Raw genomic sequence first — 27,733 nt, 5'->3', positions numbered from 1 at the left:
ATTTTCCCATGGACATTATGAAACGAGAGTGTGTAGTTCTTGTATTATGTTGTTTGCTGCTCAGCTCGATAGGTTTGTAAAAAAAATATCTTTTTTTCCTATATGATTGATTGAATTTTTGAAATTCTTTTTTCTAGAAAAACAAGTTTATGTTTTCTTATGACTTTAATTTTTTTATTTTTTTTTATGTTTGACAGGTTTTGAAGTCCATGCGCTAGATTATGACTATAATTTTTCAGCGGAGGCATAATTTCTTACTTTTAACATTTTTTTTCTCTTGTTGCTTAGCTTATTGATTAGTGATTACTAATTATTTTTTATGGTTCTTATTTTGTGTTTCAGTGTTTGAAGAATCCTCTTAAACCTCAATATAATGGAAGGATCGTGACAAATCCAGAATTTAATGATGGTTTAAATGGATGGGACGTTCAGGGAGTTGCTAAAGTTGAGAACAATGTTTCAAGCGATGGAAATAAATTCATCGTTGCCTCAGAGAGGAAAGGACCGTATCATGGTTTGTCACAAGAGTTTCAATTGGATAAAGACAAGTTCTACGTAGTTTCTGGTACAAATATATCAATTTTCAACTTACATAAGTGAACGACGATTTAGATTAATTTTTTCTAATACATTATGTTTAATTTTAAAGGATGGGCACAAGTGAACCATGGTGATGATGCCACTGTAGCAGTCATTTTCAAGACACAAAGTGGTTATCAACATGCTGCTTGGGCTAATGCTAAGTCTGGTTGTTGGTCTATGTTCAAGGGTGGCTTAGTTGTCAATGCTTCTGGTCCTGCTCAACTCAATTTTGAGGTCATAGAAATTTTTTCCCCTGTATGACTAGTTACCATTTTTGTTACTGCTTGGTGTTTATCATAAAAATATCTTTAGTTATTCACAATCCTTTCTTTTTTTCCCAGACCAATAATACAGCAGTTGACATATGGATAGACAGTATTTCAGTACAACCATTTGGCCAAGAAGAGTGGACGTCCCATCAAACTCAAACCATTGAAAAGGTACACAATAAAACTAACCAATTAATTTGAAATATTGTTACTCTATGGTCTTCTTCACTTTATATATTTGTTCGATTTCATTTCTTGTAATATTATGTAGGTCCGCAAAAGCAAAGTGGCAATTCAAGTAGTGGACTCGCAAGGCAAGGCTTTACCTAATGCGACAATCTCATTGATACAAGCAAGAGCCAATTTCCCATTTGGTTGTGCAATCAACAAAAACATTCTTAACAACAACGCTTACCAAAATTGGTTCTTCTCGAGATTCAAGTACACGGTATTTGAGGATGAAATGAAATGGTACAGTACTGAAACATCTCAAGGCAAAGTAGACTACTCAACTTCTGATGCGATGGTCAATTTATGCAAGAGCAAAGGTGTCAGTATTCGAGGCCATAATATACTTTGGGATGACCCAAAATTTCAGCCTAATTGGGTCCCTTCGCTATCCTCACAACAACTCTCTGCTGCTGCTGGAAGAAGAGTTGGTTCAGTTGTCGCGAAATACAGAGGCCAAGTTATTCATTGGGATGTTATGAATGAAAACCTTCACTTCAATTTCTTTGAGAGTAAACTTGGTGCAGGTGCATCTGCAACCTTTTATCGTTTGGCTGCACAATTTGATAATAAAACACCTCTGTTCTTGAACGAGTTTAATACGATAGAAGATCAACGCGATGCAGCTTCATCACCAGCCAATTATCTTAGTAAGATTAGACAAATAAGAGCAGGAGGGTATAAAGGTTCTCTTGGGATTGGGTTGGAAGGACATTTTATTACTCCTAACCAGGCTTATATTAGGTCCGCAATCGATACACTTGCTTCAGCAAAATTGCCTATTTGGATCACTGAGTTGGATGTCCAAAGCAGTCCAAATCAGGTACTCATATAAACTGAATCAAAGATTTTAATCATAATTGTTCTAACATCTCCCTTATTTTTTATTTTTTTTTGACATTGAAGGCGCAATTCTTGGATCAAATCATAAAAGAGGTAGTTGGACACCCAGCTGTTGAAGGGTTAATAATTTGGTCAGCATGGAAACCAACTGGATGTTATAAAATGTGTTTGACTGATAACAACTTCAAAAATCTAGCTACTGGAGATGCTGTTGACAAAATTCGTGTGTCATTAACACATGAGGATTTGGTTGGGACTACAAATGCTGAAGGTTATTTCGAGACTTCACTTTTCCATGGAGATTACAAAGCTATTGTTACTCATCCAACAATGGTGGTTTCGTCCTTTCACCACAATTTGACAGTGATGCCAACTACATCTGAAAGTAGCAGTGAAAGAGGGTTCAGTTACAAATTCACGGCTGCTTGAGTCAAACATGCTATAGGGATTATCTGTACTAATAATTTTTTTTTTTTGTTGCGGTTCAGTGTTTATATAATTATAAATGAAAGTCAGTTTGGACGAACGAATTACTTGTTTTCAGTTACAATTATCAACATACTTTCTACATTCATATTGCACTAGATATTTTAAAATCCAATAATTCAAAAATTATATTTAAAGTATTATAACTTGTAATTTTTCTAGTATCAAATATAATGAAATAATACATTTTAAAATGTTGATCAAAATTTTTATTGTTTGACTCTCAAAATTGAAAACTACGACAACTAAGTATCAATTGCAACCTTTTATTAACTTGTTGATTGGAGGCTTGAATCACTACTCAATCTGTTCCCTTGGCATTTTTTTTCTTTCCCTTTTAATTTGTTTTAAAAAATTATGATTCATTTTTATATTTATAGTTATAAATTAGTTTAATTTTAATATTTTACTGAACTTTAAGTTCTAATTATGAGATGACGGAGTTTACTTTTCATATATATTTTATCGTGTGATCAAACTTCACCATATAAATTGTGTAAATATAGTGCGAAATAAAATGTCTAAGTACAAATCTCAATCAAGCGTTTGTAGTCCAACGGTTAGGATAATTGCCTTCCAAGCAATAGACCCGGGTTCGACTCCCGGCAGACGCAATCAGTTTTGCATTATTAATTGATTGATACTTTCCATATTAAGGACTAATAAATAGAATGTAATTTTTACTTCCTCTCGCACCTAGTTCTAAACTTAAGTCTCTTTTTGAAACAGACTAAAAAAGAAATAAGATATTTGTTTTCTAAATTAAAATCGTTTTTTTTAAAATAGACAAAAAAAAAATAGAAATATTTTTTTTAAAAAATTGAGGGAGTAATATTATTTTGGTTGTAGGCAACCCAAATTATCCTCTTTACTTCTTTAATGAGATATTTATCCCTTAACGACACAACTTAGTCTGCAATTTATTAGCTGTGTTATTTATTATTGTGACATTTTATCCTTCTCGACACAAATTAGCCTGCGATTTATTACATGTGATATAGTCATGTGCATTTGTTATTAGAAAATTATATTGAATATTTTTTGTTTTAACTCAAATTAGTATTATTTGTCAATTTAAAAACTACTACATTAAATGTAACGAGAATTGGGAAGTAGCTTATTTTTAGCAAAACAAGTACTGCCATGTCTAAGGAGTATTATTTTGGGAAAGAAAAAAACCGCCTTTTAAAAAAAAAAAGTTAAAAGGCTGCTGCGTAGACACTTGGTCTCTTCTCACATTCAGGGCACCAACAGATGCCACTGCTACGTAGACACTTGGTTTCGTGGCAAGACCAATTGTTTCTAGTTCAACGAAAAATCGGATCACCTTCCATCTTTGAGGGTTGGGAGGCTGACTTTGAAACAAATCAATTCAATTTGGACGGATTTATTATTTTTATTAGTGGACAATTCTCTGCTGCAACTTATCCATATCTATCTCAACAAGAAAATCATATCTATTTCACCGATTTCACACAGTGCTATCATCACCGCACAATAGCAGAAGAAGAGTATAATTGGGGAATTCTTCTGCTAGCCCAATAGGAGTATAATTGGTTAGCCCAAGATCGTTAACTAAAAACGAAAGATTTAAACTAAGGAAGAGGAAGCTAGAAAGGAGAAGAAATATTTTGAATAAAATTACTTTGATATAGAAGAAGATTATTTGATTTGAGTTGATTACAAATGACTATGATCACCCCTATTTATACTATAAATTTAAGGAATTTTTTGTAAATACTAAATTTGTCGGGATAAAATGAAATTATTGAATTACACTATGGGATTTCTTAAATTTTTACAAAAAAGAATTATTCCTTTCTTTTTTTAATAATACTTTAATTTTAATTTTTCACATGGCGTGGCATGTTTAAGACCACAATATTAAAGGATATTTTTGTAAATTTGATATAACTTTAATTTGTAACCACAAGATTAAAAATTTTATTTTTCTTTTCTTAAACTCCGTTTCAAGTCAAACTAGATCATCTTTTTTTTAAAGGATAATGTCCAAGTATCCCCTCAACCTATGACCGAAATCTCAGAGACACACTTATACTATACTAAGGTCCTATTACCCTCCTGAACTTATTTTATTAATAATTTTTTACCCCTTTTTAGTCTACGTGGCACTATCTGGTGGGCCCAACGATGGTTGATTTTTTTTTTTCAAACTAGTGCCACGTAAGCTAAAAAGGGTAGAAAATTACTTATAAAATAAATTCAGGGGTAATAGTTATTTTTGGCAAAGTAATAAATATGTAAAAAGAATCCTAATAAAAGTCAAAAAGTGTTCTATTTTAATTGGTCAAACTCATCGATAACCCTTTAAAATTGGAATCAAATTTCATTTAGATACCTTAACTGAACGATGTTTTTTTTGGACACTTCAGGTTGGGTCTCATTGTATCATTTAAACACTTTTTGCTGACATGTAAAAGTGAGTGTGATACACTCAATAATAACCGCGTGAAAGACTTAATTTAGCTAATTTTTTATTTTGTTTTCTATTCTCCTTAGCCCTAAATGAGGTGTTTAAATTGAACATCGCACAGTTGAGGTGTCTATGTGTAATTTGGTGTCAACTTTAAGAGGCTATTGATGAATTTGATCTTTTTAACTCTTTTTTTTTTTTTGTGTTGGCTATATATATATATATACACACGCGCGATTTGACATGAGCATGGAATTAAAAAAAAGCATATGTTTCCCTTAAGGTAGTTGTCTAGTTGTAGTAGGAAACAAACTAGTATATGAATTGAGTCACTGTTTAAAGAGAGGGTGAAAGTTTGAATAAAACAAGAATCATGGAGATGGAGTACTATTTGCCATCAGTAAGGGCTGAAGAGGAGGACAAAAAATATTTGTCATGGATCACTTCCAAGGAACAAATTGATCTTAGCAAGATAGGCAGAAATTGCTTGGCTCGTTGGGACGATTGGGGTTTTTTCATTGACAACTGGGTATGTTTTGTTTGGAACTTCAAATGTCATACCAAAATCATGCTCCCTAATTTCTCTTACTACCATCACTGGATGACAAAGGTTCTCAAGTGTATTGTTTCCCCTTCAACACAAGAACATTTTCCCTATGACGATCAATACTTGTGCAACGTCTCTCTGTTCTTTTACGGAGAACCCTATTGTCTAATTTGTGGTCCTCCTTGCTATAAAAAGTGGGTAAAAGTAAAACTTTATGATGATAGCTGGTTGTTAGACGCAGTCACCTTCTGTAACGGTGAGAAAATATGCATTATGTTTCATAATGGGGAGCTAGGCATAATACAAATGTTCCCTGAAATAACTAAAACGACTCATCTCTCCCCTGTCACATTCAGGGCACCAACAGATATCTCTGCTTTGTATCGAAACAGACACTTGATATCGTGGCAACACCAATTGTTTCTAGTTCAACAAAGAGTCGGATCACCTTCCATTTTTGAGATTTGGGAGGCCGATTTTGAAACAGATCAATTCAACAGAGTATTCAATTTGGACGGATTTATTATTTTTATAAGTCACATATTCTCAACTGCAACTTCTTCATCTCTACCTCAAGAAAAAAATCGGGTCTATTTCACACAGTGCGATGATCACCGCACTGTATATGCCTTCGACATTGGCGATCAAAGCTTCTCAACAACTAAGCAATTTCGTGCCTATATTCCTCACAATTCGGTTCGTCTATTCGCCAATTAATTAATTAATTAATTTCATCGTCTGTTTGTGAATATTGTTCATAACATTTGATTTTTTTTTTGATAATTTATTCAGGTCAGGAAGGGCCAAAATTCAACATAACACTACTACTAAGCGTCCATCCGGTACTGGTATTTATAGTAACCCTGCTGCTGCAGACAGCAACATTTGCATCCGTGTTTCTCAAGACCTTCAAAAGAAAATTTCTCGTTATCTAATTTCTCAGGAAGCAGACTACATGAGTTTTCGCTTGGTGTGTAAATTATGGAGATCTATTGCTCCTCCATTACGTTGGAAAGTGGCTGTTGATGGTGATGATGATGCGACTCGTTGTTATGATCAAGACTCCATGTGGCTTCTATCTCTAAACCAAAATGATGGTTTGTGCACATTCTATAATCCTTTTAGAAATTTCAACTGTTATATGAGCAACAACGATTTAATAGGCTGTGAAATTCGGTATGCCAAAGATGGATGGCTTCTTGTATCTAAGGGAAAGTCTCTCTTCTTCGTTGAGCCTGGGAAGCAAATAATACATCTCCCACAAAAAGCAGATGAATATTTTTGTGACATTATGTCATTCTCAGCTTCTCCGACTAAGTCTTCTGCATGGGTAATCTTTGGTATAGCTTTATTCATGTCGCTTCACGTTAGAATTTCCTATTTGAAAAAAGGGGATGACAAGTGGACTACTATCATAAGGGACGGTAACTTCCCACCTTCATGTTGTAGTCCGGTCTATTTTGGTGAAGAATTTTGTGTCCTGAGCCAATTAGGTGATGTTGGTGTATTTGGCTTCTTTAAAGACGGAACCCCTTACTGGTTTGTCCATAAACTTTCTGACGTATATTCACCTCCTATTTGTGGTGCTTGCCGTTTGTTTTTAGTTCAACATGATGAATACTTGCTACATTCTGTGGTTGTGACACCACAATATGACGTTCATGTTTATGAACTATACTTTCCAAGCAACATAATAGTCAAATTAGTAAAACAAGTCAAAAATTGGCTTTTATTCACTAGTGAAGCCTCATCTTTTGGTGTTTGTGGCATGAAGGTAAATGTGGATAATGCAGTTTTCTTCCCCACTTTCAACACTAGTAACAACTATACTTATTATTCTTTGGAAGATGTCGCCTTCAAAGTATTGAAAGACAATTGTACGGAAAAAACGCAACAAAAAGAGCTTTTAAATCGTGTTTGGATCCGTTGTGAACTGAAACGAAATTGATCTTTCAACTCTGTCTTATGGAGTATTTCTAATGTATTCGTAGTAGTTTTCTTTCTTTTTTGTTGAATTTAATTGAAATTTATATTTATTTATAAAATAGAAAGATAATTATAAAATTTATATATATATAATTTCTCTCGTTTGATTTGATTATTTTTGCGAGTTTTTAAATGCAATCAAAACCAAACCAAATAGGATTAATTTTTAAAATTTAAAAGAAAACATAATCAAACCAAATCAAATATCAATTTTTTTAATAGGCTTGATTCGAATTGCGGTTCAATTTGATTTTTTAACCACGACATCACCCAATATCTATACAGGATAAATATTCTCTGGACTGGTACATCTCAAAACCTCATATGAGATATATAATATTTACAAAGATATAAAATAGTCAAGTACTATCGTTCTCAAAGCCATTTAGTTGTTCCTTAAATACACCAGAACATATAATATTGAAATCATCCTAGGAGCAATATGCTTCTAACAACCCTCACAAATATTCCTAAAAACGAGCACACCTAATAAATTAAAGATTCTAGCTAGAGAGATGCTGATGATGTTGGTGAATAATACAAGAAACAGCAGCCGTAATGATGTTCATAACAATGTAGCTCAAGTCATCAAATATGGCTGAGAATCTCATCTCTTGCAATTCCCATAGTGTTGTTATGAATTGCTTCACTCCATCAATAACCACCATCAAATAGTACCACATCTTCATCAATCTTTTATTACTATACTATAGCTAGAAAACACTTAGCTTCTACCACATTCTTTTTTCTTTATATTATAGAGTTGAAACAAAAAGAGGAATTGGATAAGCTAGATAGGTTTTTGTTGTCTTTATATGCTTATGTAGGCTGAGGAAGATATTGCATGGCATGTACAACAAATATGGTGTTGTTTCCCGGATGCTTCCTACTCTACGTCAAAATTAAGCCCGTGGGGTATGTCACACGCGGAGCATGATTAGTAAAAAAAATATTATTTTATACAAATAGAAGAAACCAAGTTTTACTTTCTTGCATTTTATTCACTAGCATTCACATTAAATTATTGGTTTTAACTCTACTATTTTTCTTTCAAAATCTTGATAAGGCTTAGAGTAAAACTGTATCAAAATTATAGTCAAAAAAAAGATATTGAACAAAGTAAATTATAACAACCCACCACCACACACAAAGCCTCCTCCTAAATTGCAAGCCCTTAAATTGGTAAGCATCACAATAGACATTATATTGAGGTATGTCTAAGTAACTTTTACTTCTTGAATTAGATTAATTACAGAATTTTTTAATTTTTTATTCAGCTTATTACTTATAGAATTATGTTAATGATTATCAACATCTTAAACTACTTCACTTATTGCCTTTAGCATTTTGAGTTGTGTCCTTGGATTCTTTTAATTAATTAGCTTCAAAGCGAGGTCAAATATTTATCTTCAATTGTAAGTTGGTGGTAGAGAATTGTTTGAAAGGAGGCCGAGTTTGCACCTCTGCCTCATGGCAACGGTTAATCATCAGTGATCAAAGGCAAAACACCCTTGATCCCTAATTGATGTTATAATCCAAACTTGATAAATCTTTGATATAAATACTTTTAAGTTTTGCCTGCTTAATTAAATTGGAAACAGATAAATTTTTCCCAAAAAGAATGATGATACTGTTTGATTTTTTTAATAACACCTTTCTGCTCCTCGTCAAATGAATTAAAAAAAGTAACACCATTCTACTAAATATTTCAGTTATGATTGTTGATCTGCATGTCTAATATCAACAAACTTTGATGGAAAACAAACATACATTTGCCTTCAAAAGAAATGTAAAAAAGTTGGGGCATTCCGAGAATCGAACTCGGGACCTCTCGCACCCAAAGCGAGAATCATACCACTAGACCAAATGCCCATTGTTGGCATTTGAGTGCTAAAGAAATTTATTTTCCTTTGAGTTAAGTCACAGCTGAAGCAAATAAAAGCTCCACTAAGGAGTATTCATAGTCCATCCACCACGGGCTTTTTGCTGGGGTTCTCTTACTTCCACTTCTCTTTTGGTACCTTATTTTTTTCATTTTAATTTGATTCAAAACTATGATACATTTTTATATTTATGGTTATAAATAATTTAGTTTTAATATTTTTATTGACTTATTGTATTTTTAATTATGAGATCTGTATTTGCTCTAGATTATAAACTTCAAAAACGAATTTATTTTATTTTATATACTTATTTCTTAATCAAACTTAGTCTCATAAATTGGAATGAAAACGAATATGTTGGAGTAGTCTGGGGTGGGATCTTACGGTCAAAATTTATTTCCTGTGATTGAATAGCAGGGAAGCGTTTGTAGTCCAACGGTTAGGATAATTGCCTTCCAAGCAATAGACCCGGGTTCGACTCCCGGCAGACGCAATCAGTTTTGCATTAATTTTTACTTATGTTTGATATACTTTCTTTCCATATATTTAGGACTAATAAATAGAATATAAATTTTAGTATTACTTTGGTTGTAGGCTACACAAATTAGCCTTTTTACTTCTTTATTGTGATATTTTTATCTCTATCTCGATACAAATTAGTATTATCTTTTATTTTCTCAATTTAAATTTTATTGTGCTAAAAATACAAATAATTAATGTTGAGTTGCTATTTTTATTTTAAGAACATAAGAGTATATGTGATTATATGAGCATCTCTCTAGCAATTAAATCAAAAATAAAATTATTAAGAAAATTAATAATAAATGTTTTATTAGCTTGATTGTGGAATTAGCATATAAATCAAAATTTGATGGATCAATAGATGCACACCCATACTTGTAAGTTGTAACTAATAATACACATGTACCTTTATTTACAAACTTAGCTAACGGAATTCCCCCTTTATACTCGTTGGTTCAGTGAGCTATTTTATGTTATATTCATATGCATTTGTTATGATGAAATCATATTGTATATTTTTTTATTTTAATTTATTTTTAAAATAACTATTTTTCTCAAATTATTATTTGATTAAATATATAAAAAAAAAATGTTTGGTAGATTTTTTCTTCAAAATGAAGTTTGAAGCTATTTTTGAATTTTGAGATTTGATTTTTTAAATCTTCTCGAAATATAAATAAAAGACAAATATTTTTCCTTATAAATCTCATTTTTCCTCTTCATAAGTTCTTTTTGGTTGAAAAATATCCCCAAAAATTCAAAAAAAAAATTCCTCATTTTTTTTCTTTCTTCTAAAATGAAAAGTCGAGCTCGTTCTCCTTGTAAGGTACTCCATCTCCTTTTACCACATTTTTCATTTTCATGGTTTCAAATATTATTTTTTTAATAATTACTAACCCATTATTTTTTTTCTTTTATTTGACGGCTTAACCAGAAAAAGGCATTGTCAATCAATCAAGGGTTGCTCGAGAAATTTTTTTTGCCTTCCAATAGAACCAACAAGGTGAGAATCATTTTCTACGTCGTGCTTTCATAAATAGCTATCCAAAAAACCTCTTTAGAAATAAACGTAAGACTTGGGTCTCATTCATAAAAAGAAATTTTTTGAATTTGGATAAGGTAAAAATACGACATGTGTATGCTGTATCAGAAATAAATTTTTTATTTCTATGAGGTTTAAGACATGGTTGTATACGTTTCATCACGAAAAATCTCTTTATTTTTACGAGGTAAAGATAAAGTTTACGTATGCTCATTGAAAATGACTTTTAAAGTCTTTGTACGCTCCGTAAAAAATAACCCCTCTATCAATAATAGTTATATTTACTACACATGTTATATTACCTCAAGTCTCAACTGGTGGGGTTATACTGAGAATGTTATCGTTTTGATAAGGGGTGGACCCACGTGTAAATGTTTAGGTGCTCGAGCACCCATTGACCTCGACGGGAACGTTTTATATGTATATAGAAAATTTGGAAAAATGTATATTCTCAGATACTACATTAATAAAATATTGCAAATTCATTTTCTTTATTTGTGATCACATGTTATTGCAAACTTTCAGTACATACATTTTCTTTATAAAGGTTAACTTATTAAAAAATCAACTTTCACAAGGTAGGAGCAAGATCATGTGCACATTATCTTATTCGGAACTTACTTGCACGATTACACTAGTTATATTGTTGTATTTTTTTATCGGAATAACTAGTTATTCTTTTATCCATCCTCCTACGACGTACATATAATTTCTTTATAACAAGCTTTATTTTTTTTTTCTAAATTTAAAATGATGAATTTTACGTGCAAAATGTATTCATATGGGCCAAGTTTGACAAATTTTTTTTAAAGAAAAAAATCACGAATAGAAATCATAAAAACTTTTTATTTTTATTTTTTGAAGAATTTTAAATTTCAAAACATCATATGAAATTATAATTTTATTCATATTTCATAAATAAATATTAATTTAAATCCATGTCTCAAATCGTATGATCAAACACAAGATTATCACTAGTCATTTGGTCATGTAAAATAAGTGCCTTATGTATTGAGTTTAAGTCATTTATATAACACTATAAACATGCTAAATTACTAGCTCACTAATCAGATATGAAACTCCCAAAATCTTGAGAGAAAAAAGAAGTATATTTTGTGGTTAAATGCAAGCAAATATTGTTGCATGCAGGGCGAAGTTAGGTGGGGTTCATGGTTTTGAAAGAATTTAGTAGTTTTTTCGTATATTTTGTATTTATATTAAAAATTAATTAAATATTTATATATTAATTTGTGAACTCCTAACAAAATTGATGGATGATTTTAAAGAAAATTTAGAACTCTCAAATTCTTAATCATAACTCCCAAACCAAATCAAAAGAAAAAATAAAACCAAATCAAACGAAAAAAAATTAATTGATGGTTTTTTAATTCGAGTCGAAAGTAATATTTTTTTTCCCAAATATACGTATTTCGATAGACACAAGCACCTCGTACATGAATAATCCACGTGAAAACTATATATGTGCATTCAATTAAGTAATACAAAAATTATTATTATATAAACAAAATTTAATTAGTAGAAAATATGACTATTTTATGTGAAGTAGGATAGGTAGAGACTTAAGTAATAGGTTTTGATGGACTTGACTTGGAGCTGTAATATTTGAGTTAAAATTTAACTTTCAGACTTGATAAAATGATAAAGTTAAACCTCAAAGTTAATTAAAGTTTAATAAAATATTTATATTTTATTTATAAATAATACGTAAATAATTATAAAGTTTATGAATATAATTTTTCGGTTTGATTCGATTATTTATGCCTTTTTTTAGTATAATCAAAACCAAATCAAATAATGTCAATTTTCAAAATTTAAAATCCAACATAACCAAATTAAATCAATTAAAAAATCAATTTTCTTAATCAATTTTGTTCAAATTATGATTCGATTGGATTTTTAAACCATAACCACAAAAAAAAAACTACTCCTTACACCTATACAGAGGTATATATTCTTTTGACAAATACATCTCAAAACCTCAAAATGGGTATATCGTAACTTTTATCTTTTTATCATCTTCTTGAATTAGATTATATGATTTTAACTTTTATCTTTATCTAAATTTATCAAATTATTACTTAAATAATTATGTTAAAAATTTAAATAGTGATTGTCTTGATGAAACGATATTTTGCAATTTAATTGATAAAATATCACCTATCATCAAAAATTAATAATGAAAAAAAATTAGATATTGTTTTAAATCCTGTGTATTACGTTGATTATCCATTGAGTTTATCCAATAATTAATTAGATTCATGTATAGGTGCTTCCAAGGAAATAAAATCATTTAGGATAACTATGTATATCTACTAGTTGGATGATTTTTTGAAGTGATACCTCAAAATTTCAAAATTATAAATAGAGATATTACTCACCATTTAAAAGACACTTGAATAACAAAGAAAAGTTCTCTTCTATCTCCGTATCTTGCATTCTTCTCTTTATAATTATATTATTCTAAGCTTATATTTATAACAGAAAATAATAATAAACATATAAAAAAATAAATAAAATAAAAATTAATATATATATATAAATTTGTTTAGATTTTACATTTTCAAAATTACAATTCGCCTTCACGAAAAGATAATATCTCCCACAGAGCGGAAAAAAAGAGAGAAGAAAATCAGAAATGCGCGCGCAAAACGGCAAGAATAAAAATATAATAATTTAAAGAGTTGTAATTTTATACTAAAAATTCTCTGCTTATTGCTGAGAACATTCTCCGACTCCGAGGTCCCATAGGGTTGTGATTATTCACTTCAGGTTTGTTCATCTTCCTTAATTTTTCAATAAGTTATTGTCGAATTCATACTCTATTGCAGCCCAAATTGTTTGTTAATTTGTGTTTACAAGTTCGAAGTGTGACCTAATTGTTCGTGTTTGAGTGTTACTTCGCTGTATTTTGCTTTGCTTTCTACTCTTATTCTTCGGGGTTGAAAGTAGTATTCTAGTACTTATATTGTAGGATATGGAGTTTAACGTGTTTATTTGACTTGCCTCCTAGAGGAAAAAATATATCTAAGTACTAGTTGAAGAAATCAATTTGATTGAAAATCATTCAAAAGATAGAATTTGATAGATTGGTCAATTTGAACTTCTTAAAGTTGTTGAAAGTTTTATAGAATGGTATCATTGGTGGAATTTTATCAAATATTCCCAATATAAGAAGAGTAAATTGGAATTAGGTCAATAGTGGTTCCTGTTGCTGATGGGAGTTGGCAGGTACCCGTGGAATTAGTTGAGGTGTGCGACAACTAGCCCACACACCACACTAATTTTAAAATATTAAAAAAATGGGATGGAGGGAGTAGCTTATATTGTGATTTAGCTTCCAAATATTTCTGTTCATTTCTTTGTGTTCATACTCTTCGCAAATTTGTGAAATTAAATGGTTTTGTTTTTTCATCACAAGTCGGGGTTCTGCAAGGTATCTCACTTTTTATGTCAACTTTTGAATTGAAAAAATAGTTATCTGCTCTTGCTTATATTACATATTTACTTGTTAGGTTTTGTATTCAAGTAGACACATTGCAATATCCTAGTGGGTTTTGTAGTGTTTACTAAGAGTTCCCACTAGCAAATGTAGAATTCATTTTCTGATGGGGACTTCTAAGTTTGATTAACATTAATATCAAATATTTCCCTAACCACTTGTTAGAAGGAAGAAAGCGTGGTTTGTGCCAGAGATATATGGCATTCCACATCAGGGGCATAAGAGCATCCAAAATGGTTATTAAAAAATCTTAAACTACTTCACTTATTGCCTGTAGCATCTTGAATTGTGTGCTTGGGTTCTCTTAATTAGCTTCAAAGCAAGGTCACATGTTCATCTTCACTGTTGGTGGTGTCCAGGGTGGAGAATTGTTTGTGAGGAGGCCAATGGGCCGAGTTTGCACCTACCTCATGGCAACGGTTTACCAGGCTGTTACAATTAGCATGTGAGCTCTCATATATGTGAACCTTTTAAGAAATAAAAATGCAATCTTACTAGAATTAATGTATTAAAAAGTACTTGTTTTTTTCCTGGATTTTACCATTTCAATTAGATGTTTAGATTCTTTCATGTGGTAACAAAATCTACATATGAAGCCTGTTGCCTCGCAGTAACTTTGATCTTCATCCCATGGCTGAATCGTGAACCCTTAAAATGGATTGTCTCTTATTTTTCTTGTGATTCGTAGTCTGATATGTTAAATTATCACTAGTTCTCCAAGTGATTAATAAGATAATATTTTAGAATACTATGTTTTATCTTTAGAGTGTGTTTGGTATGAAGGAAAACATTTTTTGGAAAATGTTTTCCAATTTTCTTATGTTTGGTTGGGGCAAAAGTTTTGGAAAATGTTTTCCAAATCAACTTATTTTCCTCAAAATTAAGGAAAATGTATTCCCTTCAAAAATTAAGGAAAACATTTTCCAAAGCTCTCCTCCAATTTCAAATTACATTTTTTTTTGGAAAACAAACATTAATTTTTTTAAAAAATATTTTCAATTTTAAAATTTTATTTTTTCACCCGATCTCTGACTACCCTCCCCTTGCCCCCCTCCCCCAACACCACCCCCTCCCCAAAAAATTAATTTTGCTTTTTCCCCCTCCCCAAAAAATTAATTTTGCTTTTTAAAAATATTTTCAACTCCAATTTTTTATTTTTAAGCTCCTACCTCCCCTCTCCCGGCCAGCCCCCCTACCCACCTATCAGCCCCCTCACCCCCACCCCCAACCCCCCAAAAAATTAATTTTATTTTTTTAAAATACTGTCAACTTCAAATTTTTATTTTTTTTACTCCTACCCCCTCCCTCTGCCCCCCCCCCCTACTACCCCCACCCCCTATCATCACCACCAAAAAAAATTGTTTTTAAAAAATATTTTCAATTTCATAAATTATTTTGTATTCTAGTAAAAATAAAAGATATTCCTCAAAAATATTTTTCATTCATAAATCAAACACAAAATCATTTCCGAAAAATATTTTCTACTCACCACCAACCAAACATGAGAAAATAAGTCCAAAATCTACTTGTTTTCCAAGAAAACATTTTCTAGGAAAACATTTTCCATGGAAAACATTTTCCTTCATACCAAACACACCCTTAGTCTATAAGGTTTTGACATTTTTTTCCTTTGAATGAGTACTTGCTGCATGTATAATATCACTAGTTGTGTTTATTAGTATTTACTGTTGTTTTGTACTTCCCTAGGTTTACCTTGTACTTGGTTTCAAAAAGCTTTTGGTTTTTGTAAGCCACAGTTCTTTTCCAGAAAAAGTAATTTTTTTGAACCGGGTGTGTTTAGGGATAGTTAGTAGCTAATAGGGAATAAAAATGTGTTTTTGTTTGATTGTTCTCTTTGTATAACTTGTTTTTCTGAAAACCACTATTTAGACTCTTTCATGTGAGTCTTTGTCAAATTTATGGAATATCCCTCCTGAATTTTTGCTGCAGAAGTGGATAACATTGAGAGAAATGGTCTTATTTGTAACACTTGGTCATTTGTTTACTCTTTGCTCACTACTTGGTATTGGTTTGATTTATGCGACTTCGTTTCAATTATTCTTGATTGTGAGTTGGAAGGGACCCATCTAATCTAACATGTGCCATGTGTGATGAGACTTAATGAAAATTTCTTTGCACACCTTTGTGTAGGATTTGTTTTAATTGTTTGAAAAAAAATGCTCGTTTTAGGATACGATAATAGGTTTTCCAAGCCTACAATTCGCATGAAGTATCCCTAGTTGTCCCATTTGAGCCTTAAGGGATCTTTCCAGAAATAAAAAATTGTTTTGTTGAGGCAATTTCACCTTGTGAGTTATTTGATTGTAAATGTTATTGCTTATCTTCAACTTAGACTTCAGATGCTCCGTTTTTCATACCAGCTGATTACTTTAATATTCTTTGGTAGCTTCCCCCCTCTCCCCCCCCCCCCCCCCCCCCCCATTTTTTTTTAAAGATAACATCATCATTTGGTACTTTTGCTGGCTCCCATTTGGATATGGGAGATGGTTAGATACTCAGATGGGTTGCTTAAAATATGACGCCTTTGCAGCTTCCTCTGATTTGTGCTGCTCTCGTGCCTAAAGATTGTATCTGCTTTCATTGTTACTGAAGCTCGTCTCTTTACAGTCCTTTTCTATCATTCTCAACCTTTTCAGCATCTGGAATAAAAAAGCCATTGAAACTGTCTAGTGATTGGGAACTGTCAATGGAATGAGGCCAGGATTTTGTCATTAGCTGTATCAGTATTGCATATTTGAACACATAGTTTGAGTAGGTCACAGCTTAAGTAAGAAAGCTTCCACTACATTATGAATATCACATTTGTAGTTAAACACGGGCTCTCTCGTTGGGTTCTTTTATTACCAATTTTCTTTTAGCTATACCTTCCTTATCTTAGATTCTTTTCACTTGTTTTCATGAAACGGCGTAGCTCATGGTATGTGAATTGGTACAAAAGAACACGGTACAATGATGTTCATGCATCTTTAGCTCTCTTAATTGAAATGAAAATAGGTATTTGAACTATGGATACCCATTAGTTCCTCATTTTGACGTGAAAGTCTAGAGAACTCTTGCCTCAATTTTGTGAATGACCTCTGAGCCGTTGATCATCAGTGATTAAGGCAAAACACCCTTGATCCCTAATTGATGTTTTAATCCAAACTTTATGAATCTTTGATATAAAGGGAAACCCGGTACTAACTTAACTTTAAGTTTTGCCTGCTTAGTCAAATTGGAATCAGATGGCAAAAATGGGAAGCATATCTGAAATGATGGCTGATGACAGTTGAGACACTTGAACTTACCCGTTTTAGCATTTTATATTCAGGTATCCCCGGAAAGTTTGACTCTGAATTTTGGAGTTTCAGATCTTATTAGTAAACTGAACGTGCGAGCCCAACTCTGTACTATTGCAGGTATTTATTAATTATTTGCTTATACATCTAGATTTACCTTATTCAGCTTTAGGTGACTCGTGTCATTTGGTTGTCCATGAGAGTGGATAGAAAGCATTTTGCCTGGAAATATTGTTGTATGAAGACATTTGGCTGAGTGTCTTAGTTGACTTGTGATCAAAACACCTAACTTAAGGGAAACAACAAACTGCTCTTGAAGTCAATACACTAGGTGAAGTTTAGTGTAAGCTTTGACAAAGCATAATTATGTCTGGACTGTAGAAATGATGCGCCGTTGCTCAAGTAAACTGAAATAAAATGACTCATCACTAGCATTATCCAATTTAACTCCAAATGTGAGTAGGAAATCAGAGAGCTTTTTTCCAAAAAGAATGTCAAATGATGTACTGTTTGATTTTTAGTAACACCTTTCTGCTCCTCATCAAATGAATTTAAAAAATAACACCGTTCTGCTAAATAATTCTGTTATGATTGTTGATCTGTATGTCTAATATCAACAAACTTTGATGGAAAGCAAACATTTGATTTGTTTCTGAAGGGAAAATTGCAAACCCTTAAATTTTCCTTATCATAGGTGAGATAATTCTTGTGCTAATCTATCTAAGCTTTTGAATATAGGGATTTCTTGGTTGTTCTATGTTGAATTTTGGAGTTCCGATCGGCTTACTTGTAAACTAGAGAGGTTAGCACAAATCCATATACTACCAGCACTCGTGCTTTGTTATTTTTATCTTGTAGTTCTGAAAATTTAGCTTCCAGAGCATCAAATCTTGCCATTCCATTTTCTTTATTTGATAAGGATGCATCTTGGCCTAAATGTTGTTATCTGAAAAAAACATGACTTTTGGCTGATTGACTTGGCTGACCTTACATCAGAATATGTACTGAACAGGAGACTGGAAAGAGCTGCAAGTCAAGCAATATATGTGGTTTACTAAAATACACTAGAAAGAAGAATCAGTTCTAGAACTTTTTGGATTACTAAACTAATTAATTTTAACTGTCTAAGATGAATAACCATTAATCATTGGAATCCTACCGAATTCATAAATGCATAATGTGCTTACTGCAATTTCCGGAACACAAATCTCACTATTGAATATTCAGCAAAGTGTTAAATGGATATCCAACATTTGCCTAAAAATCCTTTATAACTATCAGGAGTACAGGCTTGAAAAAAGGCTCTTGAAAATTTGGGGCATTCCGAGAATTGAACTCGGGACCTCTCGCACCCAAAGCGAGAATCATACTACTAGACCAAATGCCCAGCTGTTTGTTGGTCTCTCAGTCTAAGAAATAATTAGAAGTTCCATGTCAGTTATTCAGACCCTATACCATTTTTTGAAATGATTTTCTTGGAGGGATAAGCATTTTCTAGTCTCTAGGGACTCGGGGGATCCTTCCTTGTGTCAATCAGTGTTATGGTCCTTCACGAATTTGATTTTAGTTTTATAGTTATCTTCATTTTTACACTTGAGAGATCTGAAAAGGTTATTTTCTTCTATTCAATGTGTAAGCAGTCATAGGAGATCATTTCTTCCCTCTCCCTCCCTCCCTTTGTTAAAATGAAGTATATAGACTATAGAGAGGCATACTATGCTATTAAAGTTGCTTAAATTGTAGACATTATTGAAGTAGGTTGTATCTGGTATTCTGGTTGTATGTGAACAAACTCAACTGTAGAGGAGGAAAATGTCTCCTATGGCAATGCAGAGTCAGTTACAGATGAAGGAGCATTTGGAGAGTTAAATCAACTTTAGAGTAAATAAAACTTTAACAAAATCAAGGGGCATTCCGAGAATCGAACTCGGGACCTCTCGCACCCAAAGCGAGAATCATACCACTAGACCAAATGCCCTGCTTTTGTTGGTCCCCCAATCTAAATGATAGTTGGAAGTTTCATATTCAGTTGTCTGGAGTACCATCTTATGAAATGATTTATAGGAGGGATGAGAATTCTTCTGTGTCTAGGGGATCCTCCAATGTAAAAATAATGTATACAGTGAGACATAACATTGGAAGTAGTTGTAGAAATGGGGAAGTTTCCCATATCTGGTTGTAATATCTAAACGTACTCAACTGTAGAATCAGCAAGAGATGAATGAGCCCTTGGAGAGTTAATTAAGCTTCAGTAAATTAAAAAATTTATCTAAATGAAGGGGCATTCCGAGAATCGAACTCGGGACCTCTCGCACCCAAAGCGAGAATCATACCACTAGACCAAATGCCCATTGTTGGCATTGTCTTATTTGAGCTAGGCAAATGTATTTTCCCCCTTTGAGTTATTTGATCCCAAATGTCATTGCTCATCTGTAATGCAAGAATTCAAAGACTCCATATTTTACACCAGATGATCTTCATTTCTTGCTTAAATGTTCTTGTTGCTTAGAATATATGCCTCTGCAGTTCCTCTGATTCTCACTGCACTTGATGCCTAAGACGCTCTCAGCTTTGGTTGGTACTGTCACTTGTATATTTACAATCCTATGCTATCATATTAAACCCTCTGGTCATCTGGAATCCAAAATCCATGAGATATGTCTAGTAATTAAGAACTTCCATTGGACATGAGGCCAGGTGTCTAGCATTAGCTGGAGTAATATTACATGTTTGAGCTTCATAGATCGAGTTAAGTCGCAGCTGAAGCAAATAAAAGCTCCAGTAAGGAGTATCACATTTGTAGTTCAACATGGGCTTTTTGCTGGGTTCTCTTACTTCCAGTTCTCTTTTGGGCCTTATTTATTACTATAATATCATCATTACTTGTTTCATGGAATAGTGCAGATCATGTTAAGTAATTTTCATGATATATAATTTTTGGGTGCAAAGCAACTTGGTACAATAATGCTCCTGCTTTTTTTCTCTCTCACTGAAGTGCAATATAAATGGCTCATGACCTATGGATATCGGCTTTATTTCTTATATTGACTTGAAATTTTGAGAGCTACTGCCTTGGTTTTGCACAACATCTCTATGTCATTGATTAATGATTTCAGTTTTTACTGTTAACTTCCTTGACTCCTAAATGACCGTGTTATGGATCAAACATAATGATTATTTGATGTTACAACAAATCCATGTACTAACTTCACTTTTAAGTCTTGCCTGCTTTGTCAAATTTAAAATGGATGGCAAAAAAGCAAATCTGAAATAATGGCTTATGATAGAAGAGATACTTGAACTTGTCTGTTCGACATTTCATATTTAGGGATCTTTTGGGTGTAAGATGCTGAACCTTGGAGTTTTAGATCTGCTTTTTTGTAAACTGAACAGGCAAGCCCAACTCTGCACTCAAGTAGTCATGATGGATTGATCTGTATGTTATAGATCTAGATTTACCTTATGCAGCTTCAAGTGATTCATGTCATTTGGTTATCCATTAACATGAATTAAAAGAATCTTTACCTGCAAATATTTTTGTATGAAGACTTGAGATCAGCTTGCCAAAATGGGAACAATAAAGAGCTCTTGAAGTCAAGCATTAGGTAAGGTCTGGCATAAGCATTGACAAAGCAAAGTTAGGTCTTGACTGTACAAATGGTCCTACATCTTGATATAATAATAAACTAAAAAATTTATTGATTCCCCTGTCACATTAAACTGTCAGCATGTGACCCAGTGTGAATTCTATTTTTTGAATCTTAATTACATAAATGGCTGATGAACTTGCTGGAATTTTCAGAACATCAATCTGAATGCTTTCTTTTAACAAAATACTAAGAATCTTGCAATCCCTGAATCATACAACTAGATCAAATACCCAGTTATTTATGTTCCTTATAGACAATGTTGCAATAAGATTAACACTAAGTCATCCAAGATGAGAGTGTGTGCTAGTTGAAATTTTTTGTTTCCATTGTTAACAAGGTGGAGGATAAATTATAGCATTGGCATGATAATTTTGAGACTGCAGACTTTGATGTGTATTTTCTTGTAAGATCTCTGGCCAATCACACTAGGTTATCCATCAGTGTCCTGCTTAATTTTAATATATCAATTAGAAAAAAGAGTGAAGGAGCAGTTGTACAAGTAAAATGGCCTGCTTAATTTTAATATATCAATTAGAAAATAGAGTGAAGGAGCAGATATACAAGTAAAATGAAGTAAAAGAGTTACTTTAGCTGGGGGCATTCCGAGAATCGAACTCGGGACCTCTCGCACCCAAAGCGAGAATCATACCACTAGACCAAATGCCCTGCTGTTTGTTGGTCCCTCAATCTAAATAATAGCTGGAAGTTTCATGTCTCTTGTAAGCTTGTGCCATTTTTTGAAATGATTTTCTTGGAGGGATGAGCATTCTCCAGTGTCTGAGGGATCCTTCCTGGGCTCAATCGGTGTTATGATCTTTTACAAATTTGTTTTTAGTACTATAAAGATCTTCATTCTCACATAAGAGATCTAAAAAGGTCATTTTCTTTCATCCAAATTTTAAGTGTTCATAGTAGACCATATCCTCCCCCTTCCTCCCTCCCATTGTTTTAGTACTATAAAGATCTTCATTCTTACATAAGAGATCTGAAAAGGTCATTTTCTTTCATCCAAATTTTAAGTGTTCATAGTAGAACATATCCTCCCTCTTCCTCCCTCCCATTGTTAAAATAATATATGTAGAGAGGGGCATACTATGCTATTAAAGGTGCTGTTATTGTAGACATTATTAAAGTTGGTTGTATCTGAACAAACTCAACTATAGAGGAGGAAGTATTCTCCTACAGCGAATGTAGAGTCAGTTACAGATGAAGGAGTATTTGGAGAGTCAAATCAACTTAAGAGTAAATAAAAACTTAAGCAAAATAAAGGGGCATTCCGGGAATCGAACTCGGGACCTCTCGCACCCGAAGCGAGAATCATACCACTAGACCAAATGCCCTGTTTTGTTGGTCCCCCAGTCTAAATGATAGCTGGAAGTTTCATCTCCAGCTGTCTTGAGCTTATACCATTTTATGAAATAATTTTCTAGGAGGATGAAATTCTCCTGTGCCTAAGGTCTCCTCCAATGTTAAAATAGTGTATACAAAGACACATAACATCACAATTAAAGGTGTTTTAGTTGTAGAAAATATCTTAACATACTCAACTGTAGAATCAGCTAGTGATGAAGGAGTTGGTGAGTTAAATTAACTTAGAGTAAATTAAAACTTTAGCAAAACCAAGGGGCATTCCGAGAATCGAACTTGGGACCTCTCGCACCCAAAGCGAGAATCATACCACTAGACCAAATGCCCATTGTTGACATTGTCTTATTTGAATTTTAGTCAAATGTATTTTACCTCTGTAAGCTATTTGATCACAATTGTCATTGCTTACTGTAATATAGAATTCAAATAATCCTTATTTTACACCATATGATCATCATTTGCTTGCTTAAATTTTCTTGAGTACTTTGCTTATTAGGATGTGAGGGTTATATAGAAGGTTGCTTAAAATAATATGCCTCTGCAGTTCCTCTGATTACTCCTGTTGATGCCTAAAGATGTTATCAGCTTTGGTTGCTTCTATCACTTGTATATTCACAATCCTATGCAATCATACTCAACCCTTTGGTCATCTGGAAACCAAAACCCGTGAGATCTGTGTAGTGATTAAGAACAGTCATTGGACATGAGGCCAGGTCTCCAGTGTTACCTGAATTAAAATTTCATGCTTGAGCTTCATCGTTCAAGTTACAGCTAAAGAAAATAAAATATCCTCCAAGGAGTATCTAGTTGATAGTTAACCATGGGTTTAAAGTTACCAGTTTCAAAAAGAATAGTTAACCATGGGTCTTTTTCTGGGTTCTCTTACTTCCAGTTCTCTTTTGAATACCTTCTTTATAAGCTATATTAGTATTACTTGTTTCGTGGAATGGTGCAGCTCATGTTATGCGATTTTGGGTGCAAATAATGAAGTTCATGCTTCTTTGTTTCACTAAAGTGTAATGAAAATGGTTCATGAACTATGGATATCCGTTCCGTTCCTTATTTCGACTTGAATTTAGAGAACTTCCTTTATTTTTTTTGTGGAAGATTCGTGTTGTTGATTAATGATCTCAGTTTTATTGTTAACTTCCTTGACTCGTAAATGATCTTGTTATAGATCAAACATAATGATTCTTCGATGTTACGACAAATCCATGTACCAAATTGACTTATAAGTTTTGCCTGCTTTATCAAATTGAAAATGGATGGCAAAAAAGCATATCTGAAATGATGGCTTGTGATATTTGAGATACTCCAACTAATCTGTCCAACAATTATTTAGGGATCTTTTGGAAGTTAGATATTGAATGTTGGAGTTTCAGATCTGTAAACTGAACAGGCGAGCCCCCAACTCTGCACTATTGCAAGTATTCATGATGTATTAAGTTTTAGCTTATAGATCTAGATTTACCTTATTCAGCTTCAAGTGCTCATGCCATTTGGTTGTTCATTAACATGAATAAATATAATCTTTATATGCGATTTTTGTTTTATGAAGAAAGTCGATTGAGTTTTATAGTTGACTGGAGATCAACTTACAAAAATGGAAACAATGAAGAGCTCTTGAAGTCGAGCATTAGGTAACATTTGGTACAGATTATTGATTCCCTTGTGGCATTAAATTGTCAGCATGTGACCAAGTGTGAATTCTTTTCTTTTGAATCCTAGTTACATAAATGACCCTGCTTAATTTGCATGTACTATCACTTAGAAAATAGAGTGAAGGAGCAGAGTTGCAAGTAAAATGAATTAAAAAGTTGTATTAGATGGGGGCATTCCGAGAATCGAACTCGGGACCTCTCGCACCCAAAGCGAGAATCATACCACTAGACCAAATGCCCAGCTCTTGTTGGTCCCTCAGTGGTAATAATATTTTGAAGTTGATATTGGTTGTCTGGAGCTTGTACCATTGTATGCAATAATTTTCTAGGTGAAATAAGCATTCTCCATTGTTTGAGCCTTTGAAAAGTTAAATCATCTTAGAGTAAGTAAAAACTTATATAAAATTAAGGGGCATTCCGAGAATCGAACTCGGGACCTCTCGCACCCAAAGCGAGAATCATACCACTAGACCAAATGCCCATCGATGACATTGTCTTCTTTGAATTTTAGTCAAATGTATTTTAGCTTTTCAGCTATTTGATCACACAACTGTCATTGCTTACTGTAATATAGAATTCAAATAATCCGTATTTTACACCATATGATCTTCATTTTCTTGCTTAAATGTTCTTGAGTACTTAATTATCAAAAAATGTTCTTTGAGTACATGTTATTTGGATGTGAGGTGTATATAGAAGGTTGCTTAAAATAATATGCCTCTGCAGTTCCTCTGATTACTTCTGTTGATGCCTAAAGATGTTATCAGCTTTGTTTGCTTCTATCACTTGTATATTCACAATCTTATTCAATCATACTCAACCCTTTGGTCATCTGGAAACCAAAACCCGTGAGATCTGTGTAGTGATTAAGAACAGTCATTGGACATGATGCCAGGTCTCCAGCGTTAGCTGAATTAAAATTTCATGCTTGAGCTTCATCGTTCAAGTTACAGCTAAAGAAAATAAAATATCCCCCAAGGAGTATCTAGTTGATAGTTAACCATGGGTTTAAAGTTACCAGTTTCAAAAAGAATAGTTAACCATGGGTCTTTTTCTGGGTTCTCTTACTTCCAATTCTCTTTTGAATACCTTCTTTATTAAGCTATATCAGTATTACTTGTTTCGTGGAATGGTGCAGCTCATGTTATGCAATTTTGGGTGCAAATAATGAAGTTCATGCTTCTTTGTTTCACTGAAGTGTAATGAAATGGTTCATGAACTATGGATATCCGTTTCGTTCCTTATTTTGACTTGAATTTAGAGAACTTCCTTTATTTTTGTGGAAGATCTGTGTTGTTGATTAATGATCTCAGTTTTATTGTTAACTTCCTTGACTCGTAAATGATCTTGCTATAGATCAAACATAATGACTCTTCGATGTTACGAAAAATCCATGTACCAACTTGACTTCTAAGTTTTGCCTGCTTTATAAAATTGAAAATGGATGGCAAAAAAGCATATCTGAAATGATGGCTTGTGATATTTGAGATACTCCAACTGATCTGTCCAACATTTATTTAGGGATCTTTTGGAAGTTAGACATTGAATGTTGGAGTTTCAGATCTGTAAACTGAACAGGCGAGCCCCCAACTCTGCACTTTTGCAAGTATTCATGATGTATTAAATTTTAGCTTATATATCTAGATTTACCTTATTCAGCTTCAAGTGCTCATGCCATTTGGTTGTTCATTAACATGAATAAATATAATCTTTATATGCGATTTTTGTTTTATGAAGAAAGTCGATTGAGTTTTGTAGTTGACTGGAGATCAACTTACAAAAATGGAAACAATGAAGAGCTCTTGAAGTCGAGCATTAGGTAACATTTGGTACAGATTATTGATTCCCTTGTGGCATTAAATTGTCAGCATGTGACCAAGTGTGAATTCTTTTCTTTTGAATCCTAGTTACATAAATGACCCTGCTTAATTTGCATGTACTATCACTTAGAAAATAGAGTGAAGGAGCAGAGTTGCAAGTAAAATGAATTAAAAAGTTGTATTAGATGGGGGCATTCCGAGAATCGAACTCGGGACCTCTCGCACCCAAAGCGAGAATCATACCACTAGACCAAATGCCCAGCTCTTGTTGGTCCCTCAGTGGTAATAATAGTTTGAAGTTGATATTGGTTGTCTGGAGCTTGTACCATTCTGTGCAATAATTTCCTAGGTGAAATAAACATTCTCCATTGCTTGAGCCTTTGAAAAGTTAAATCATTTTAGAGTGAATAAAAACTTATATAAAATTAAGGGGCATTCCGAGAATTAAACTCGGGACCTCTCGCACCCAAAGCGAGAATCATACCACTAGACCAAATGCCCATCGATGACATTGTCTTCTTTGAATTTTAGTCAAATGTATTTTAGCTTTTCAGCTATTTGATCACACAACTGTATTGCTTACTGTAATATAGAATTCAAATAATCTGTATTTTACACCATATGATCTTCATTTTCTTGCTTAAATGTTCTTGAGTACTTAATTATCAAAAAAATGTTCTTTGAGTACATGTTATTTGGATGTGAGGTGTATATAGAAGGTTGCTTAAAATAATATGCCTCTGCAGTTCCTCAGATTACTTCTCTCAATGCCTATAGATGCTATCAGCTTTGGTTGTTACTATCACTTCTATATTTACAATCCTATGCAAGCATACTCAACCCTTTGGTCGTCTGGAATGCAAAAGACGTGAGATCTGTGTAGTGATTAAGAACTGTCATTCGACATGAGGCCAGGTCTCCGGTGTTAGCTGAATTAACATTTCGTGTTTGAGCTTCATCTTTCTAGTTATAGCTGAAGCAAAGAAAATCTCCAACTAAGGATTATCGAATTGATAGTTAACCATGTGCTTTTTTCTGGGTTATCTTACTTCCTGTTCTCTTTTGGATACCTTCTTTGTTAAGCTATATCATTATCACTTGTTTCATGGAATGGTGCAGCTCATGTTATGCGATTTTGGGTGCAAAGCAACATGGTACAATGAAGTTCATGCTTTTTTGTTTCACTCAAGTGAAATGAAAATGGCTCATGAACTGTGGATATCCGTTTCATTTCTTATTTTGACTTGAAATTAAGAAAGCTTCCTTGATTAATGATCTCAGTTGTTATTGTTTACTTCCTTGACCTGTAAATGACCTTGTATCTATAATGATTCTTCGATGTTACGACAATTCCATGTACCAACTTCATTAAGCATATTTGAAATGATGGCTTGTTATATTTGAGATACTCGAGAACTTTTCTGTCCAACATTACATATTTAGGGATCTTTTGGGAGTTAGATGTTGAACGTTGGAGTTTTAGATCTTTAAACTGAACAGGCGAACCCAACTCTGCACCATTGCAAGTATTCATGATGTATTAATTTAATTGTTAGCTTATAGATCTAGATTTACTCTTATATTCAGCTTCAA

The 27,733-nt window shown here is 33.0% G+C and overlaps 1 protein-coding gene, 1 long non-coding RNA gene and 13 other non-coding genes across 19 annotated transcripts; 4 read left to right on the top strand and 11 right to left on the bottom strand.

Moving 5' to 3' along the window:
- Window positions 1–50: 50 nt before the first annotated feature.
- On the top strand, window positions 51–8,167 carry LOC101254346 (endo-1,4-beta-xylanase 5-like). The gene is made up of 5 exons (XM_026029010.2): window positions 51–816; window positions 924–1,022; window positions 1,123–1,902; window positions 1,986–6,085; window positions 6,182–8,167. Exons 1-4 carry the CDS (start codon window positions 634–636, stop codon window positions 2,349–2,351), a joined length of 1,428 nt encoding a protein of 475 aa, XP_025884795.1. The 5' UTR covers window positions 51–633; the 3' UTR covers window positions 2,352–6,085; window positions 6,182–8,167.
- TRNAG-UCC (transfer RNA glycine (anticodon UCC)) lies at window positions 2,951–3,022 on the top strand. The gene has a single exon. It is a non-coding gene; the product is annotated as a tRNA-Gly (tRNA).
- Window positions 8,168–9,175: 1,008 nt separating the features above from the next.
- TRNAP-UGG (transfer RNA proline (anticodon UGG)) lies at window positions 9,176–9,247 on the bottom strand. Its single transcript has one exon. It is a non-coding gene; the product is annotated as a tRNA-Pro (tRNA).
- Window positions 9,248–9,679: 432 nt separating this feature from the next.
- On the top strand, window positions 9,680–9,751 carry TRNAG-UCC (transfer RNA glycine (anticodon UCC)). The gene has a single exon. It is a non-coding gene; the product is annotated as a tRNA-Gly (tRNA).
- Window positions 9,752–13,399: 3,648 nt separating this feature from the next.
- LOC104645404 (uncharacterized) lies at window positions 13,400–27,569 on the top strand. Of its 5 annotated transcripts, XR_011211874.1 has the most exons (8): window positions 13,400–13,612; window positions 17,674–17,761; window positions 18,380–18,443; window positions 24,002–24,058; window positions 24,218–24,299; window positions 25,842–25,898; window positions 26,058–26,139; window positions 26,887–27,569. It is a non-coding gene; the product is annotated as an uncharacterized lncRNA (long non-coding RNA). The 5 variants fall into 5 exon arrangements; XR_011211876.1 differs by lacking the exons at window positions 24,002–24,058; window positions 24,218–24,299 and having other exon boundaries at window positions 27,260–27,569; XR_011211873.1 differs by lacking the exons at window positions 24,002–24,058; window positions 24,218–24,299.
- On the bottom strand, window positions 18,957–19,028 carry TRNAP-UGG (transfer RNA proline (anticodon UGG)). The gene has a single exon. It is a non-coding gene; the product is annotated as a tRNA-Pro (tRNA).
- Window positions 19,548–19,619, bottom strand: TRNAP-UGG (transfer RNA proline (anticodon UGG)). Its single transcript has one exon. It is a non-coding gene; the product is annotated as a tRNA-Pro (tRNA).
- Window positions 19,920–19,991, bottom strand: TRNAP-UGG (transfer RNA proline (anticodon UGG)). Its single transcript has one exon. It is a non-coding gene; the product is annotated as a tRNA-Pro (tRNA).
- Window positions 21,886–21,957, bottom strand: TRNAP-UGG (transfer RNA proline (anticodon UGG)). Its single transcript has one exon. It is a non-coding gene; the product is annotated as a tRNA-Pro (tRNA).
- Window positions 22,560–22,631, bottom strand: TRNAP-CGG (transfer RNA proline (anticodon CGG)). The gene has a single exon. It is a non-coding gene; the product is annotated as a tRNA-Pro (tRNA).
- Window positions 22,915–22,986, bottom strand: TRNAP-UGG (transfer RNA proline (anticodon UGG)). Its single transcript has one exon. It is a non-coding gene; the product is annotated as a tRNA-Pro (tRNA).
- TRNAP-UGG (transfer RNA proline (anticodon UGG)) lies at window positions 24,489–24,560 on the bottom strand. Its single transcript has one exon. It is a non-coding gene; the product is annotated as a tRNA-Pro (tRNA).
- On the bottom strand, window positions 24,730–24,801 carry TRNAP-UGG (transfer RNA proline (anticodon UGG)). The gene has a single exon. It is a non-coding gene; the product is annotated as a tRNA-Pro (tRNA).
- Window positions 26,329–26,400, bottom strand: TRNAP-UGG (transfer RNA proline (anticodon UGG)). Its single transcript has one exon. It is a non-coding gene; the product is annotated as a tRNA-Pro (tRNA).
- TRNAP-UGG (transfer RNA proline (anticodon UGG)) lies at window positions 26,570–26,641 on the bottom strand. The gene has a single exon. It is a non-coding gene; the product is annotated as a tRNA-Pro (tRNA).
- Window positions 27,570–27,733: the final 164 nt, after the last annotated feature.

The sequence above is a fragment of the Solanum lycopersicum genome, chromosome 1 (genome assembly GCF_036512215.1).
Source record: "Solanum lycopersicum chromosome 1, SLM_r2.1".
Classification (NCBI taxonomy): Eukaryota; Viridiplantae; Streptophyta; class Magnoliopsida; order Solanales; family Solanaceae; genus Solanum; species Solanum lycopersicum.
The sequence above is the reverse complement of the archived record's forward strand: the minus strand, read 5'-3'. Positions and strand labels throughout refer to the sequence as shown.

What these genes read in the sequence shown, in the direction of transcription:
- LOC101254346 (XM_026029010.2), top strand. Translation starts at nt 634, where the DNA reads ATGTTTAATTTTAAAGGATGGGCACAAGTGAACCATGGTGATGATGCC. An exon ending in CTGCTCAACTCAATTTTGAG is followed by an intron (nt 817 to 923) that starts GTCATAGAAATT and finishes TTTTTTTCCCAG; the next exon opens with ACCAATAATACAGCAGTTGA. An exon ending in AAACTCAAACCATTGAAAAG is followed by an intron (nt 1,023 to 1,122) that starts GTACACAATAAA and finishes AATATTATGTAG; the next exon opens with GTCCGCAAAAGCAAAGTGGC.